The sequence below is a fragment of the Stylophora pistillata genome, chromosome 2 (assembly GCF_964205215.1).
Source record: "Stylophora pistillata chromosome 2, jaStyPist1.2, whole genome shotgun sequence".
Lineage (NCBI taxonomy): Eukaryota > Metazoa > Cnidaria > Anthozoa > Scleractinia > Pocilloporidae > Stylophora > Stylophora pistillata.
In genome coordinates this window covers 23,659,315-23,674,087 of record NC_142520.1, presented here as the reverse complement: position 1 = coordinate 23,674,087, position 14,773 = coordinate 23,659,315, and the positions used below count along the sequence as shown (strand labels likewise).

The following is a 14,773-nucleotide window of genomic DNA, read 5'->3' as shown; positions in this document are numbered from 1 at the left end:
TCTCCTTACACAACTGTATTAATAAGCAGTAGAATTGGTTTTGCATTGTACATTAGCCTCTCGTTCCCCTCCCCTCCTTCCTAGAGACAACAACGATCATGGACACGATCCATTGATTATATTTAGGACATCGACAACTGTGTTCTAATTTCTCACAACTGTAGCGATAATGCCAATTGTATAAATACCAAGGGATCATACATGAACAACTACATTTGTAATAATCCTGGATTCAGATAGGATGGATATGAATGCAAAGGTATAATCCTGCAGAGCATGATCTTTTCGATCCAATAAACTTTCATGGATAAAATGGCAATGAGAAAAACAAGAATTGATTGGAATGAAAAGGTGGTACGTTTTGAGCCCGGTAAAGACATAGAGAAAGATGTTTTTTGTCTCGTTACGAGCATGGGACAACGAAAAAATTGCGAGCCCGCCTGGGGAATCAAACCTCAGACCACTGAGCCACAGAGACTCTGTGGTGAGCGGAGTCCATATATGACACGCGTCCTGCATACTGCTATGATTGGCCGGGTTAATTTTTTTGCGCTTTATGTCCTGAGACGAACTCAAGATCCATTAAAACGGAACAAAACGGGGCTAACGTCCGGGCATATTGACCAAACAAGCTTGGGCAATAAAATATTTATCGTATCGTAAAAATTTTTCGCTTTATTAGAATCAAGAATGAATTGTCTTTCTTAAGAGTCAGGAATGGAAACCAATTGTTCTTGTAGCACGATAAACCCACAAAAGTCTTTTGTGTCTTCTTTGTTTTGACTGTCTCCTCCCGCTTTTTGCGTCTTCATGGCCGAAAAAATTAAAAAACACCAACTCGGTAACTTTGATTCACGCAGTATTTGTTCTTTATGGGATCACAATGGACAAGAGGCCCATCTTTCCCGCTTTAATCGATATTATTAAGAGCCCAAGCCATTTTCATCAAGACCTATTTCGGTGGAAAAGTAAAGCAATGGACTTGAACTCTCCTATCCGTATTCATCACACGCCTCTAATGAGGAATTGCATAACACTTTACATCACTGCCCCTCGTACCACATTAATTCTTTAGTATTTGGGCATAGTTCTGTCAATTCTATTTCAGACATCAACGAGTGTGTTATGAATACCGACAGCTGTAGTGATAAAAATGCTACTTGTGAAAATACCAAACGATCGTTCAAGTGCATTTGTAATCCTGGATTCAGCGGGGATATGGACAATTGTACAGGTAATAAACATTGTTCAGAGCATGATGCATAGTCTAAACTAACCTATGGTGAGAACACGCGTTTTATAATACTAACTATGAGGAAATTCGAGTATCATATTTAGGATAATTTAGCTTTTCTCCCGTCAGAACTGGATTAACATACAGCAGACTTGGTTTTCCATTTCAAACTAGCAACCCCCCTCCCTTCCCCATTACCTCCTCCTTTTGATGATAACAACCATGGGTATGGCTCTTTGATTTGAATTCCCTCCTTGTTTGAGATGAGAACGATCATGGGTACGATCCATTGACTTTATTTCAGACATCGACGAGTGTGTCACAAATACCCACAACTGCAGCAAGAACACCAACTGTACAAATACAGAGGGATCTTACAACTGCTCTTGTAATCCTGGATTCAGCGGAGATATGGACAATTGCACAGGTAATGACCATTGTTCAGAGCATGATGCCTAATCCTAACTAACCTATGGTAGGAATTCGCGTTATAAAATCTTAATTTTAAGGTACTTCGACTATCAGATTTCAACTATTAAGCCTTTCTTCCTGCAGATCTGGATTAACATGCGGCAGTGTGAGTTTTCCCTTGCAAATTAGCAATACCCCTCCCCACCCACCTCCTTCTTTTGAAGATAACAATTATGATTATGGTCCGTTTATTTCATTTTCAGACATCGACGAGTGTGTTAAAAAAACCCACAACTGCAGCAAGAACGCCGACTGTATAAACACCGAGGGATCCTACAACTGCTCTTGTAATCCTGGATACGAAGGGGATGGACATAAATGCCGAGGTATAATCCAGCAGAGCATTCCATAACATGATTTAAGATAAGTACATTTTATGTCTTCCTCGTTGGGGTCAGAATAAGTTTGATCCTCCCTCCATTGGTAAGGTAAAGTCTGTTTACCAGCCAAATGGCCCATTAGACCTGCACTTGGCTCCAATTTCCGTAGCATGAAGCGACCATGAGTACTACTACCTCCCCATGGATAGGATGCAGGGCTACCCCCCAGCCTTGAATTCGACTGTACCCATTTAAATACCTGGGTGAAGAAAGGCACCATGAGAGTCAGATTCGAGTGCACCAAACATGAGTCCACCACACCTCTCACACTAGAAGTGAGATTAAAGTTTATTTTCCTTACATCACCTTGTGGTTTTTTTCTTTTTTCTTTTTTTTTTTTTTTTCTTTTCATCGGAAGCCCCAATACTGATGCCCTCCTCTTTGTAATTCTTTAGTACGGTAAATGAAAAGGACTGCTCATTTAATTTCAGACATTGACGAGTGTTCTCAAAACAGCCACAACTGCAGCAATATAACTGCCACTTGTAATAATACCAAAGGGTCGTTCAAGTGTATTTGTAAACCAGGATTCAGTGGTGACGGATACAGCTGCACAGGTACTGAATAGTATTCAGAACATGATGCTGTGTCGTATCAGAGCGAACCTTTTAAAAAAACCTTTACAACTGGCCGAACTGAGGCACCATAAATGGTAACCTGATATGATTCAGAAGATGATGCTCCGGTAGATAATTCCTTAGTGGACGACTGAATGCTTTTGATCAACGCAGAAAACCATAAAAACTCTGAAACTCCATGCACAGCTTTAAAAGGGTTTAAAAGGCTTTATTCAGTCTTCGTGTACTTTTGGGATAAAATTAATCGGAGCGAGGACTCACCTATCTCACTCGTCTGTTTATGGAACTAAGACGAGCCTTAGCTGCACCTAGGAAATTCTTAAAAGGAGCAACTTTCCTATGGCTTTTGTAGCGATATCCTACACTTCCCCATCGTTATATTTTATTACGGTATTGGATACCAACTGTTGACTTTATTTTAGACATTGACGAGTGTGCCGAAAATATCCACAATTGTAGCAAGAGCAACGCCACTTGTACTAATAGCAAGGGATCGTTTAATTGCTCTTGCAACACTGGTTTGAGAGGGGATGGATACAACTGCTCAGGTATTTCATACTATTCAAAAATCGATATTTTGCGTGTAAAACGTACAGATCTACATCTGAGAATTACAATGTATATTTTGGACTTAAAAGCCTTACTCGCGATGTCTATCATCCGAAGTCGCGTTCAAAATCATAATCAATGTTCACAATTACCATCAAAGTTTGCAAAATTTTTTAAGCATAAAACGCTTTAAAGTCTCCTTTCCTCCTTGCGCCCCACCCCTCCTACCAGCGCTGCAGCCGAGTTATCATTATTATAGTTATGGGTATTATTATTATTATAATTATGGTATATTATTATTATTATAATTATGGTCTGTTGATTCTATTTAAGACATCGACGAATGTGCCGAAAATATCCACAATTGTAGCAAGAGCAACGCCACCTGTACCAACAGCAAGGGATCATTCAACTGTTCTTGTAATCCTGGTTTCAAAGGGGATGGATACAACTGCACAGGTATGTCATATTCTTCAGAGTGCGAGTACGTGAATCTATCAACCTCCCTACATAAAAGCTATAACCTTGATGGAGATGTGATATTGTGGTATCTATGAAATGAAGGCAAGCTCGATTTTGTATGTTTTGTCTTTTTTTTGTTTTGTTTTTTTTCCTTTTTGTTTTTCTAACTATTTTTCACTATTTCTGTATTGTTATTTTTCTTAGTATTATATATTACTATTATCATCATTATTATTATCATTATCATTATAATTATCGTTGCCATTTGCTAGATTTTTAGAACGTAATTAAACTTACCAACCTCCCTACATAAAAACCAAATAATTTGACGGAGATGTGATATTGTGGTTTCAAGGAAAAGAGGGCGAGCCTAATTTCTTTTTCGGTTTTTTGTTTTTGTTTTTGTTTTTAACTCTTTCTCTATTTTTATTACTATTTAAGCATTTATTATATTTGCTTTAGCTATATATGCAAGTTTAAAATCAATGCATATTTTAGGATTATTGTGAGGCAGTATTTGAATTAAAGCCGAGTTTTTTTCTTTATATTCATTATTATAATTACTATTGTCATTGTTATTGTAAATAGTATTGTTATTGGTTTGTCATTTCTTTTGACAGTCTGCTGATTTCATTTTAGACATCAACGAGTGTGTTCAAAACCACAATTGTAGCGAGAACGCCAACTGCACAAACACCGAGGGATCTTACAATTGCTCCTGCAATCCTGGATTCAGCGGGGATGGACATGGATGCGAAGGTAAAACCCTGCAGAATACGATCTTATCAAACGATACAATCCATTGGTATTCCTACTCCCTAGGAATACCCCGGACTAGTATATTGCTTTTCGATTGCTAACTAATATACTGAGTTCCTGAGATGCCGTGACTTAGGAAAAGTACAATTTATGGCTTTCTCAGAGAGAGTTTGAGCCAGCCTCCATTTGGAGTGACGTTAGGTCTCTTATCTTAACAGGAACCTGTGGTTTTCAGATTGGAAACCAAGTTTCAGCCCCTTTTCATTATTATTCTTTATCAGCATGATTGATACGGACTGCTGATTTCATTTTAGACATTGACGAGTGTTCTCGAAACAGCCACAACTGCAGCGATATAACTGCCACTTGTAACAATACAAGGGGGTCATTTAAGTGCATTTGTAAAAAAAAGGATTCAGTTGTGAGAGACACAACTGCACAGGTACCAAATATTATTCAGAACATGATGCTTTGTCATATCAGCGCGAAAAACCTATAGAGCTGGTCCTGACAAGGCGACCGTAAATAGGAATCTGATATTATCTGGAATATTATGCTCTTTTATTACATCGCTTCCAGCGCCCGTGGGTAAGATGAAGAGAATTCTGTGTTCTGATTGACCTCCCGAGCGGACAAAATGGGCCCATCTTGCTCGCTCGGGACTGCCTGCATCGATCACGCGTAAGAAGAAACTTGAATTACAACTTAATTCTTAATTCTTGGACAATGTCGGCAATGGAAACGCAAAAAGCGGCAGAAGACTGTTAAAACAAAGATAATGGAAATGACTTTCGTGGCTTTGTTGTGCTACAAACACAGTTGGCTTTCTTTCCTGGCTATTGTTATTATTATTGGTAATGTAACTGTTATTATTATTATTATAATTATGTAGTTTAGGTTAGTGATATTTTTCCTTAAAAGGAGAATTGTAACTTGCGAGGTTTTTTTTTATTTTTTATACACTTTCATGTTAGATTCATGTTATTATCATTATTATGCCGCAAACACGTTTGGTTTAAAGCATCGTTGGATGTACTTCCTAAGAACTCTCCATGATGTCCAAGATCTTCTAGAGCCACTTGAAGAGGCTATTTCCCAGGTCCTTATACCAGCAATCGTAGGGCGCAAGTGTAGCAAACTGGATAGAGACGTTCTAGCACTTCCCGTGCGCCTAGGCGGCCTGAGCTTGAGCAACCCATGTCACGGGGCGGCACATGAACATGCCTCATCTATTCAGGTGACATCTTCTCTTGTCGAACATATCATAGCTCAAACTCATCAACTACCTGACGAGTCCCTCATCGCGTCAGGGCGTCAGGCTGTCAAACATAGAAAAGCTGAAGAACTTTCAGAGATTGCGGATAATCTAAAACAATTTGTTTCACGGAAGACCAAGCGAGCTCTAGAACTAGCGCAAGAAAAAGGCTCCTCTGTATGGCTCACAGCTCTTCCCCTTCAAGAACATGGTTTCAGCCTCAGCAAGAGAGAGTTTCGTGATACTGTTAAATTACGCTATGATTGGCCGTTCGATGACATTCCATCAGTGTGCGTGTGGGGAAAACTTCACAGTAGACCACGCAATGAGTGCAAACGAGGGGGCTTTGTTATCCAACGGCATAATGAGTTGAGAGACCTCGAGGCCGACCTTTTGAGTATAGTGTGTACCGATGTCGAGGTCGAGCCAGTGGTCCAAGACGTCACTGAAGAACAACTCAGCAGAGGGTCTAATAGAGCACAAGACGCAAGATTGGACGTTCGGGCGCGTGGCCTCTGGGATCCTCAGAGCTCGGCATTCTTCGATGTGAGGGTTTGCCACCCTAATGCCGAGTCTTACAAGGACCGGGAACCGCAGCAGACTTATCGCATCCATAAAAACGACAAGAAGCGGCGGTACTCAAGGAGAGTGTTGGATGTTGAGCATGGCTCGTTTACGCCGCTTGTATTTACAACTACGTGAGGGATGGGGATGGAATGCATAAGATACCACAGCCGATTGGCCGAACTGATAGCCGCCAAGAAAGGGGAACGATACTAGCAAACAATTTCCTGTATCCGAGCAAAGACATCCTTTGCCCTCCTTCGGTCGACCTTAGTTTGCCTTCGAGGATCGCGGGTGAAGCTACGCGCTGCTTATGACTATAATAATTGTGACTTTGAAATCGCAGCTGCCGAGGGAGCCATTGACACTGTTGAATGATTTTTGGCAGCCTTGTATATAGGGTTCTAGATTTGCCATTCACCTTTCTCTTTTCTGTATAGTTTTATATATGCTTTTACTTATCGGATTATTAGACTTTGAATCTGTTCAGATTTGACTCCGTTATCTATAGCTTTCCAAACAATTTGACAAAAAAAAAAAAAGTAGATGTGAGCCGAAAGTGAGTTATTTTGGATGGTTTTTTACGCTGTTAACATTTTGTATTGTAGAGGATTTTACGGAAATTATTGCTAAATAAAGATTATTATTATTATAGTTATCATTATTATTATTATTATCATTATCATTATTATCATTGTTATTATTTTATTATCAACATCGTCATTATCATCATGTTTAACTATGATAATAGTTTGTAATTATTTTACCAGTAAAACCTTATTTTGCTTTAGCTATGCAAGTTTAAAACGACTGCAAATCTTGGGATTACTGTGAGGTAGTATTTGAGGTTTAACAGAGGTTTTTTTCATTATTATTACTATTATTATCGTTATTATAACTAACTTAACATCTAATCAGCTATGCAATAACGTTTGAGTAGTTGTCTTAACTTAGTCTGAGCGATGTTTTGAAAACCGACCAACATAGGGGAGTTTATAATAGTGCGAAGAAGGTTTGCCGAGGTTAGAAGCGCTCTGCCCAGTAGAAGGATATATGTTTCTTAGCTAGATACCTGTAAATGATCTAGTCTATGACCCAAGATGGAAAACTATTTTTATGTAGCAAGAAACTAGGAATGGAATAGGAATAGAATTTTAACGAATGCATAATAATAATAATAAAGTTTTAGTATTGCATTAAAACAGTATTATCATTATTATTAGTATTTTCTTCACTATTATGAGGAGTAAGTTTTACAACTTGTACATGTTGCCTGAATATCAAAACACTTTCGCTGCTTTTTCATTTCTTTTAACAGTCTGCTGATCTCATTTCAGACATTAATGAATGTGTTCAAAACCACGGTTGCAGCGAGAATGCCAACTGTACAAATACCGAAGGATCTTACAACTGCTCTTGTAATCCTGGATTCAGCGGGGATGGACATAAATGTGAAGGTAAAATGCTGCAGACCACAATCTTATTAAACAGATACAATCCATCGGTATTCCTTTCTCCTTAAGAACGCCTCTGAACAGGACAGAGCTGAATAACGTACACACATGCAGATTCATTGAGGTAGTATATATCTCTCTATTTTATTTGTCTAGGAAGTGACTGGGGGCCATTGAAAGATTCCAATGGGCAAAGTTTTGCCACAAGAGATCAAGTCAGCAATGGCCATACAGGGCATATGTGTGTGGAGAAATGTGGGATTGGATGGTGGTACAATAGTACTCTATGCCACTGCCCTCTAGGAAATCCAATTTCAGCTGCAAAAAGTGGAATGATGATCAGACCAACCAACTTCTCCCCCACCCCAGAAACTACACCCCGCCCGAGTGGGTAGAATTAGGGGCTTCCTCTGATATCCTTTCCGATGCATTGAGTAGAAGGCCATGTCAGTTAGAGCAATCGGGTTTTCTGCCGCTGTCATCCTGTTCCTTTGAAATCGGCTGTCGGCGTTCTTTCATCAAACACACGCCTTGAGTAGTCTGTTCTCTAATTGTCATGTGAAAAAAAACCTGTGTGTTTTTATAAGCTACAATTTGATAGGATTTCATTAAAAGAAAGATATTCTTTTTGGTGTCGCCCTGGTCAGAAATGTCTCAATTGGATGCCGATCTTGGTGGAAGAACTTAGATCGCTCTCTCTGTCGGCTTTAACATAGCACACAGAGATTTATAAAGTTGGTAGCTTTTCGAAGGAACTGTGGTGCTGCGTCGGTGGGGGCTATTATAAAATAATCTGGTTTTATCAACTGAGTTAATAGTGTGAATCATCTACCGTAAAAAAAGTTTCTTAAGTCAACTTTTCGGGCGTTAGCCCTTTGTTAGAAAATTTTCAGTTCTTAGCGCTGACGATTAACGAACGTTCGAAACGACAGCTCTATCATTTTTTTGCGTTTCTGATAGTAACCAGTTCACAATATCTAGACTATTTATAAAACGAATTTATCAGATATAGAGATGTGTTGTTGTTTTTGTTATTTTTTTTTTAAATTTGGTATAGAAACACCGATGAAATACCGGGTAAGCTTTCAGATAAAAATGGAAATGATACTTTTTTGTTAATAAATTATTCGCGCCTTTTGCACAATTTCTGAATGGCAGACGATTTAACCGGATCTAATTATTTACCATGTAGTGGAAGAGAATCCTATGTCCAGATTTACAGATATGCCGGACGATAGCACTGACATTCTTGCGAAGAAAAAGGCTATTTATGACTTCAACTTTGTTAATATATAATTTTTTGCAAGGTACAAAAAGGAGAGAAGCAATGAAAGAAAATCCCACCAGAGAGCTGATTGGTATTTCATTGACGTTCATAAAGTAAATAGACTATTACGTGATGGCCGTGTAAATTTGAAAAATGCCTTGTGTTGGCCATTGACACAGATTTGACTGAGTCATTATTAATTTTTTATTACACGACTCGGGCAGTCAGAGGGCCAATAGATAAAATCAACCAATCAAAATGCTCTATTGCCGGTCCAATATTCTCTAAGTATTGGACCGGGCACTGTCCCGAATGGTCCCGAATGATACCGCACTTGTGTCCCTTTGAACTTCAGTCGTATAATAAATCTCTTATTAACCAAGCTTGCTCGGGACCGTACTGGAAGAATATCGGCCCTCGGTCTTTTTCGTACGGACCTCGCTGCGCTCGGTCCGTACTGTCAAGACCTCGGGCCGATATTCTCCCAGTATCGCCTTCGCGCTCGGTTAATAAGATATATGTAATATATCACTGTTTTAGGTGTAATTGAAGTTTTCTTGTCGTCAATTCCATTCATCAGTAACTTTACGGATAAAGGTGGATCAAAATCTGTTTGTTCCTCTTAGAACAGTAATTTCTGAATGGATCAATATTTTCACACTTTAAGGTATCAGAATGATGGTGGCTTCGAAACTCTAGTAATTTCATACTTAATCTTGCATAAAATGAAATACTTATAGGACAATTACTAAGTAATAAGCTTCTTTTTTTAACAAATGGTAAACACCACAGCGTACATTATTGAGTTGTGGATGCACCCGGGAGGTTGCTAAGCACGAAAGAAGCGTGAGAGTCGCACGAGGCGATAGCCGAGAGCGACTCTAGCTTTTTGAGTGCTTAGGAAACCTCCTAAGTGCGTCCATAACTCAATAGTGTATGCTGTGGTGTTTACCATTTGTTTTATAACATAACATTGATACATTTTACCTAAAGAGTTCCCTTTTAGTGAACTAATCTTACGTGACCAGAAAAAAGAAGCGCGCGCGGAAAAATAGTCTTTGCATTTGCTCACGTCAGCAGTGTACACCCATGGGCAAATGGGGGACGCTAATTTGACCAATCAGAGCGCGCGCTTTACTTTGGTTTTGTTATAATTTATTTTGACTGTGGGTACATGAAGTTGAAATTTAGTTTTTCTCTAAGATGTTCAAGACACTGTTTCTTTGCAGTCACCTTAAATATTAAAACGATAGCAACTTTTGCAGAAAAAAATTTGCTAGGTACTACATAGAGAAAGTTCAGAGAGTATGATACATTGAAGAATTAGTGTGTGAAAACGATGAAACTGTTTGAAGCCACCATTAAGTTAATATTGTTGGGCCGAAATAGTTTTACAAGGGCCGTTTGTTCCATTCGGATATTGATAAATTGTTATTCGTGTTAGGTAATACACAAGAAAAGTGAAGAAAGTAGGATCCATTAAAGAATTGGTATTAGAAAATAGCGAGACTATTAGAAGGGTAACCGTTGTCACGGCATAATGGCCGTTTTGCATTGAAACAATGCAATGTATTAATGTTCTAACAATGAAATGTATTAATGTTCTATTAATGTTCTTGATAGCATGCTATCTTTCAAGGATCACATTACTAAACAGCTTCAAAAGGTGTACGCTAAAAGTGGCGCACTTAGGAGAATCAGGCGTTTTGTCCCTGGCAATGTTATGTTAAGGCTCTATAAAACTTTCATTCTCCCTCATTTTGAATACTGTTTCCCCCTCTTTCTTGGATTGGGGAAAGTGCAAGCGAATCGGCTAGAAGATGCCAACTATTATATTCTTAGATCACTGCTAGGTTATCGCAAGTCTACCCTTTATGATGAATTGCTGCGAATCTTGAATAAGGAAACGTTAGACCAGAGAAGGAAACAACAACCCCTTATTCTGTTATATAAATGTTTGCATAACGACGGTCCCAAATATATCAGAGATTTTTTTAGTTTTAGGGAAACTATGTACAATCTAAGAGGAACCAGCATTAATTTGTACGCACCTAAATTTCATTTAAATTTTACTGTACAAACTTAAATTTTAATATTAATTGTTAGTTATTTCTATTTCTAATCAATTAGGTCTTGACAGTATGTATTAGGGTTTTTAGATTCTTAATCTTAGAGACACGTACGTACTTTGAACGAGCCATATGAGCTCCTTGACGCTACGTGGGTTAATAAAGTATTGATTGATTCTAAACTAGATTAAGCACAATTCATCCCGAAATAAACTTTTTATGTCAAATACAATTTCTTACATATGATGCACGATCCTCGCAGTAGATAGCGCTATTTAAGCAATAGCGAAAATCAGACCTGAAAAAATCAGGCCTGTACGGGATTCGAACCACTGACCTCTGCGATACTAGTGCAGCGCTCTACCAATTGAGCTAACAAGCCAACTGGGAGCAGGCCGTTAAGTTGACTCGTAATAAACCCGTGAAAGTGATAAACGAGATACAATGAAATATATGAAGTTCATAATAATAATAATAATATATGAACTTCATATATATATAATATAATATATATTTCATATATATACAATGAAATTTATGAACTTCATATATTTCACTGTATCTCATACAATTTCTTGTAGATTTATTCACTTCTCTACAAATAGATATTAAAGGGACCACGCGGCAAAATAGCTACTTACGAGAGGTCACCTTACTTATTACTCGAACCGGCATATTTCTATCCAATGCTTAAAAACTTATTGCTCTATAGTTCGCCTTACATGTCTAAAAACGTGTACACGGAGTGGTCTGCAGTCTACGAGGAATCCGTTGCACGTTGTACAACAAAACCTGCATAGCCCAGGAGGCTAGATTTGTTTTCTAAAGTTCGTAATAGCTTTCACTTTTGCTCTCCACAATTAGGCTGAACTGCATTCTTAGACCAAGGTCTTTCAGTCATAAAAGATGAGATTTAAATGAGGAGGAGGGCGTGGTGGGTGGGGACGCTAAAAAAGTTCCTCGTAATAGGCTCATGGGGATATACCCTGGATGGGGTCACAAGTGGATTAACCAATAAATTGAGTTACATATTGATACCTTTAAAAAAAAAATGCTAATTTAATGTGACTTGAGAGGACTACCAAGAAAGTCACATTAACTAGTGGCCCTGTCTATCAGTTTGACATCGATGTAAATGTAAATTACGGTATCGCCACTTTGGATTAGGCAGACAAGAATTTTGCAGGACGACGCTAAGTGTAAAACAGGTATTTGAACCAATTTTATACATCATTTCAACCACCAATCATGTTCCCTGTCGCTTCTTATGAGCAAATAGGAACTTAAAGTTTGCGAGTACCTCGTTCCGTAAATGTTATCGTGGGAAAAAGTGGTACCGGCATCTTGTCCAAATAATAGTATAAAAGATAGCTATACATGAGCGAACTGCATGAAGGATATAGCTATTATTAGTTCACCCTCAGTCTGGTTCAAAGCCTAAAAAAGGTTTTAAGTAAATTTTTATTAACGCAAATAGTAACTTATATACTTCGCAGCACTTCGTTTGCGTATCGATGATCGAGATAGACTAAAATTAATTCGCTTAGACATGCATCCGAGTCAGGCATATACCTAAGATGAAAGGGGAGGACCATCCTCAAAGAAGTCATGTTCATTGAGGCTTTAACAAAGATTCAAAGTAATAAGTAAAGAGGTGAGTTTTAACGTGAGACGGTCTAAGCACAGGTTATGGAAACAGAGGGTAAGACCACTCAATTACTAGTATTTGTTGACATTAGTGTAATAGAACGTGACAAGGCACTCAATATTTTGGTACAGTACATTTATATCAAGTTACTATACTGCACTGCGTTTGGTCCCTTTCAATTAAATGACCATATATAGTGAAGTATCATTTACAATCTTGCATCAGTAATAATCATTTCCTCTTTTGCCCAATTACTTTATTTACCTTATTTTACTTTATTTATCTACGTATTTACAAGAAGTTTTTGATATTTCATCTTAGGAGATGAGGAATATTACAGAATAGCTTTTATGTGCGATGATGTCATTTGTTGAAAAATGACGGTCCAAGCCTACTTTGCATTAAAATGTTCAGGAAATTTTACCCCGTCTCAGTGGTTTCATGTGGGCTTGGGGTAAGACTGAGCATTCTGACGTAAACGTTCAGAGACCCCATTGCCAATTAATTTCTTATCATAATTTGCACAGCTTATCTAATTGCTTGTTATTGTAACATTTAAGGAATGCTTAATAAGTATTTCCTTGAATAAGTGTAAACGTGAATAACAGGCCTGCACAACTTAAGCCGAGAGGGCATAAAAGCTGATCCTGCTTGTAGAGCTACAGAAGAAACTTGACACAAAAGGGCACGAAGGAATACAAAAATATGTATCTAACTACCCCATCGCAGAAGCACTGCGATGTTTTCATTAGGACTTCAGTGACTCTATGTCTCTTACTAAGTAACCTAATTAAATCAGCTACGGCGGCGACCAGTTGACTAAACTGCATTTCAGCAAAATTTTTCCACACGATGCTAATTAAATGCGGAACTTGAATGCACCTTAGCATTTTACTTTTAGCACGAAAACATGGTTTTGCTGTCAGAGCTACACAAACCAAAATAATGGTAAGGAAATTACTCCTCTAATAAGCTGTAAAATCCTTGTTACAAGGTCTTAATGAAACCATAGCAGTTCAAGTCAAGTTTTAGACTTTGGCCGCAGACCTCCAATTAACAGGGGTTCAAGACATCTTTTAACACCACGCTCCAAGGGACGCATGGGAACGTTCGGGCTCAATTCTCTTATTTACCAAACCATTTATCTTATGTGGAAAGAGATAAAGATGTTGTTTCCTTTTAGTTTAATAATCCTTTATACGACGAGTTCGCTGATTTCTCAACCAAAATAAAATTTTACTATGTCTCAGGAAACTGTACAAGGTGTTAGATAATTGTGGTTATGCGACAAAGTTTGAGCTACGACGTATGAGTACTTTTTGACTGAATGTCGAGAAATCAAATCCAAAAGCAAACTTGTTACCAGGGTTATCTGGTAAGAGAGAGTATCCTAAGAACGAAGGTGATCACGAGAAAACCATTGACAACCAATGAGGATCAAACAGTGAGTAGAGAATCGTAAGAACTAATCTCAGCTCTGGACCACTTTCGACTTACTGAATGGAAAATTCCTACACACAAATGAACGTAGAGTGAAATTACAGGCCAGCTGGTGAATTCCTATCGTGAACTGAATTCCTTAAACGAATATTATGGAGCCATTATTTTGACGCGGACTGTGTTGGCGTTATCCATCCGATTTTGAATTTTTAAGAGTCTGTTTCCGACTTTACTCCACATGTAAAGCAAGGGCCTGCCCCATGAGTCGGTCTGTCATTGGAGCGTTTTCTTTCATTGCCTTTCTCTCTGTCAATATGCTCCTGAAAGAAGACACGCCTTTTCGTTAAGGGTTAATCTTGCAGGGTTTTATTAAGAAAAGTCGTATTTTTGGAATTTTCGGATGTTCCGTGACCATGAATGCATCAACACAAGGGACCGATAACAACAAAAAAGCTGTTTCTTGAGTACACAAGTGAGAAGGTGGACCTTTGACCACGTTAACAAAAGGTCCCAAACATATACTGTGGCTGCCCTCTGCGTTCTCGGACGTTCTTCTTTTATTTTGGATGATAGGCGATTACGCTTCAAAATGTATGCGTTCTCAATCGCAAATCCAGTAATGAGAGCTGTTTGGAGCAAAACA

The 14,773-nt window shown here is 38.4% G+C and overlaps 1 protein-coding gene across 1 annotated transcript; it reads left to right on the top strand.

Moving 5' to 3' along the window:
- Window positions 1-540: 540 nt before the first annotated feature.
- LOC148737912 (uncharacterized) lies at window positions 541-11,795 on the top strand. Its single transcript, XM_088748756.1, has 9 exons — window positions 541-1,234; window positions 1,539-1,661; window positions 1,909-2,031; window positions 2,517-2,642; window positions 3,086-3,211; window positions 3,546-3,671; window positions 4,314-4,433; window positions 7,590-7,709; window positions 7,863-11,795. The coding sequence occupies exons 1-9, from the start codon at window positions 1,126-1,128 to the stop codon at window positions 8,099-8,101; spliced, it is 1,212 nt and encodes a 403-aa protein (XP_088604882.1). The 5' UTR covers window positions 541-1,125; the 3' UTR covers window positions 8,102-11,795.
- Window positions 11,796-14,773: the final 2,978 nt, after the last annotated feature.

Bases quoted from the DNA above. Each gene is read 5' to 3' on its own strand.
- LOC148737912 (XM_088748756.1), top strand. From the start codon at position 1,126: ATGAATACCGACAGCTGTAGTGATAAAAATGCTACTTGTGAAAATACC. The intron at 3,672-4,313 runs GTATGTCATATT...ATTTCATTTTAG, and splicing joins GGATGGATACAACTGCACAG to ACATCAACGAGTGTGTTCAA. The intron at 4,434-7,589 runs GTAAAACCCTGC...ATCTCATTTCAG, and splicing joins GGATGGACATGGATGCGAAG to ACATTAATGAATGTGTTCAA.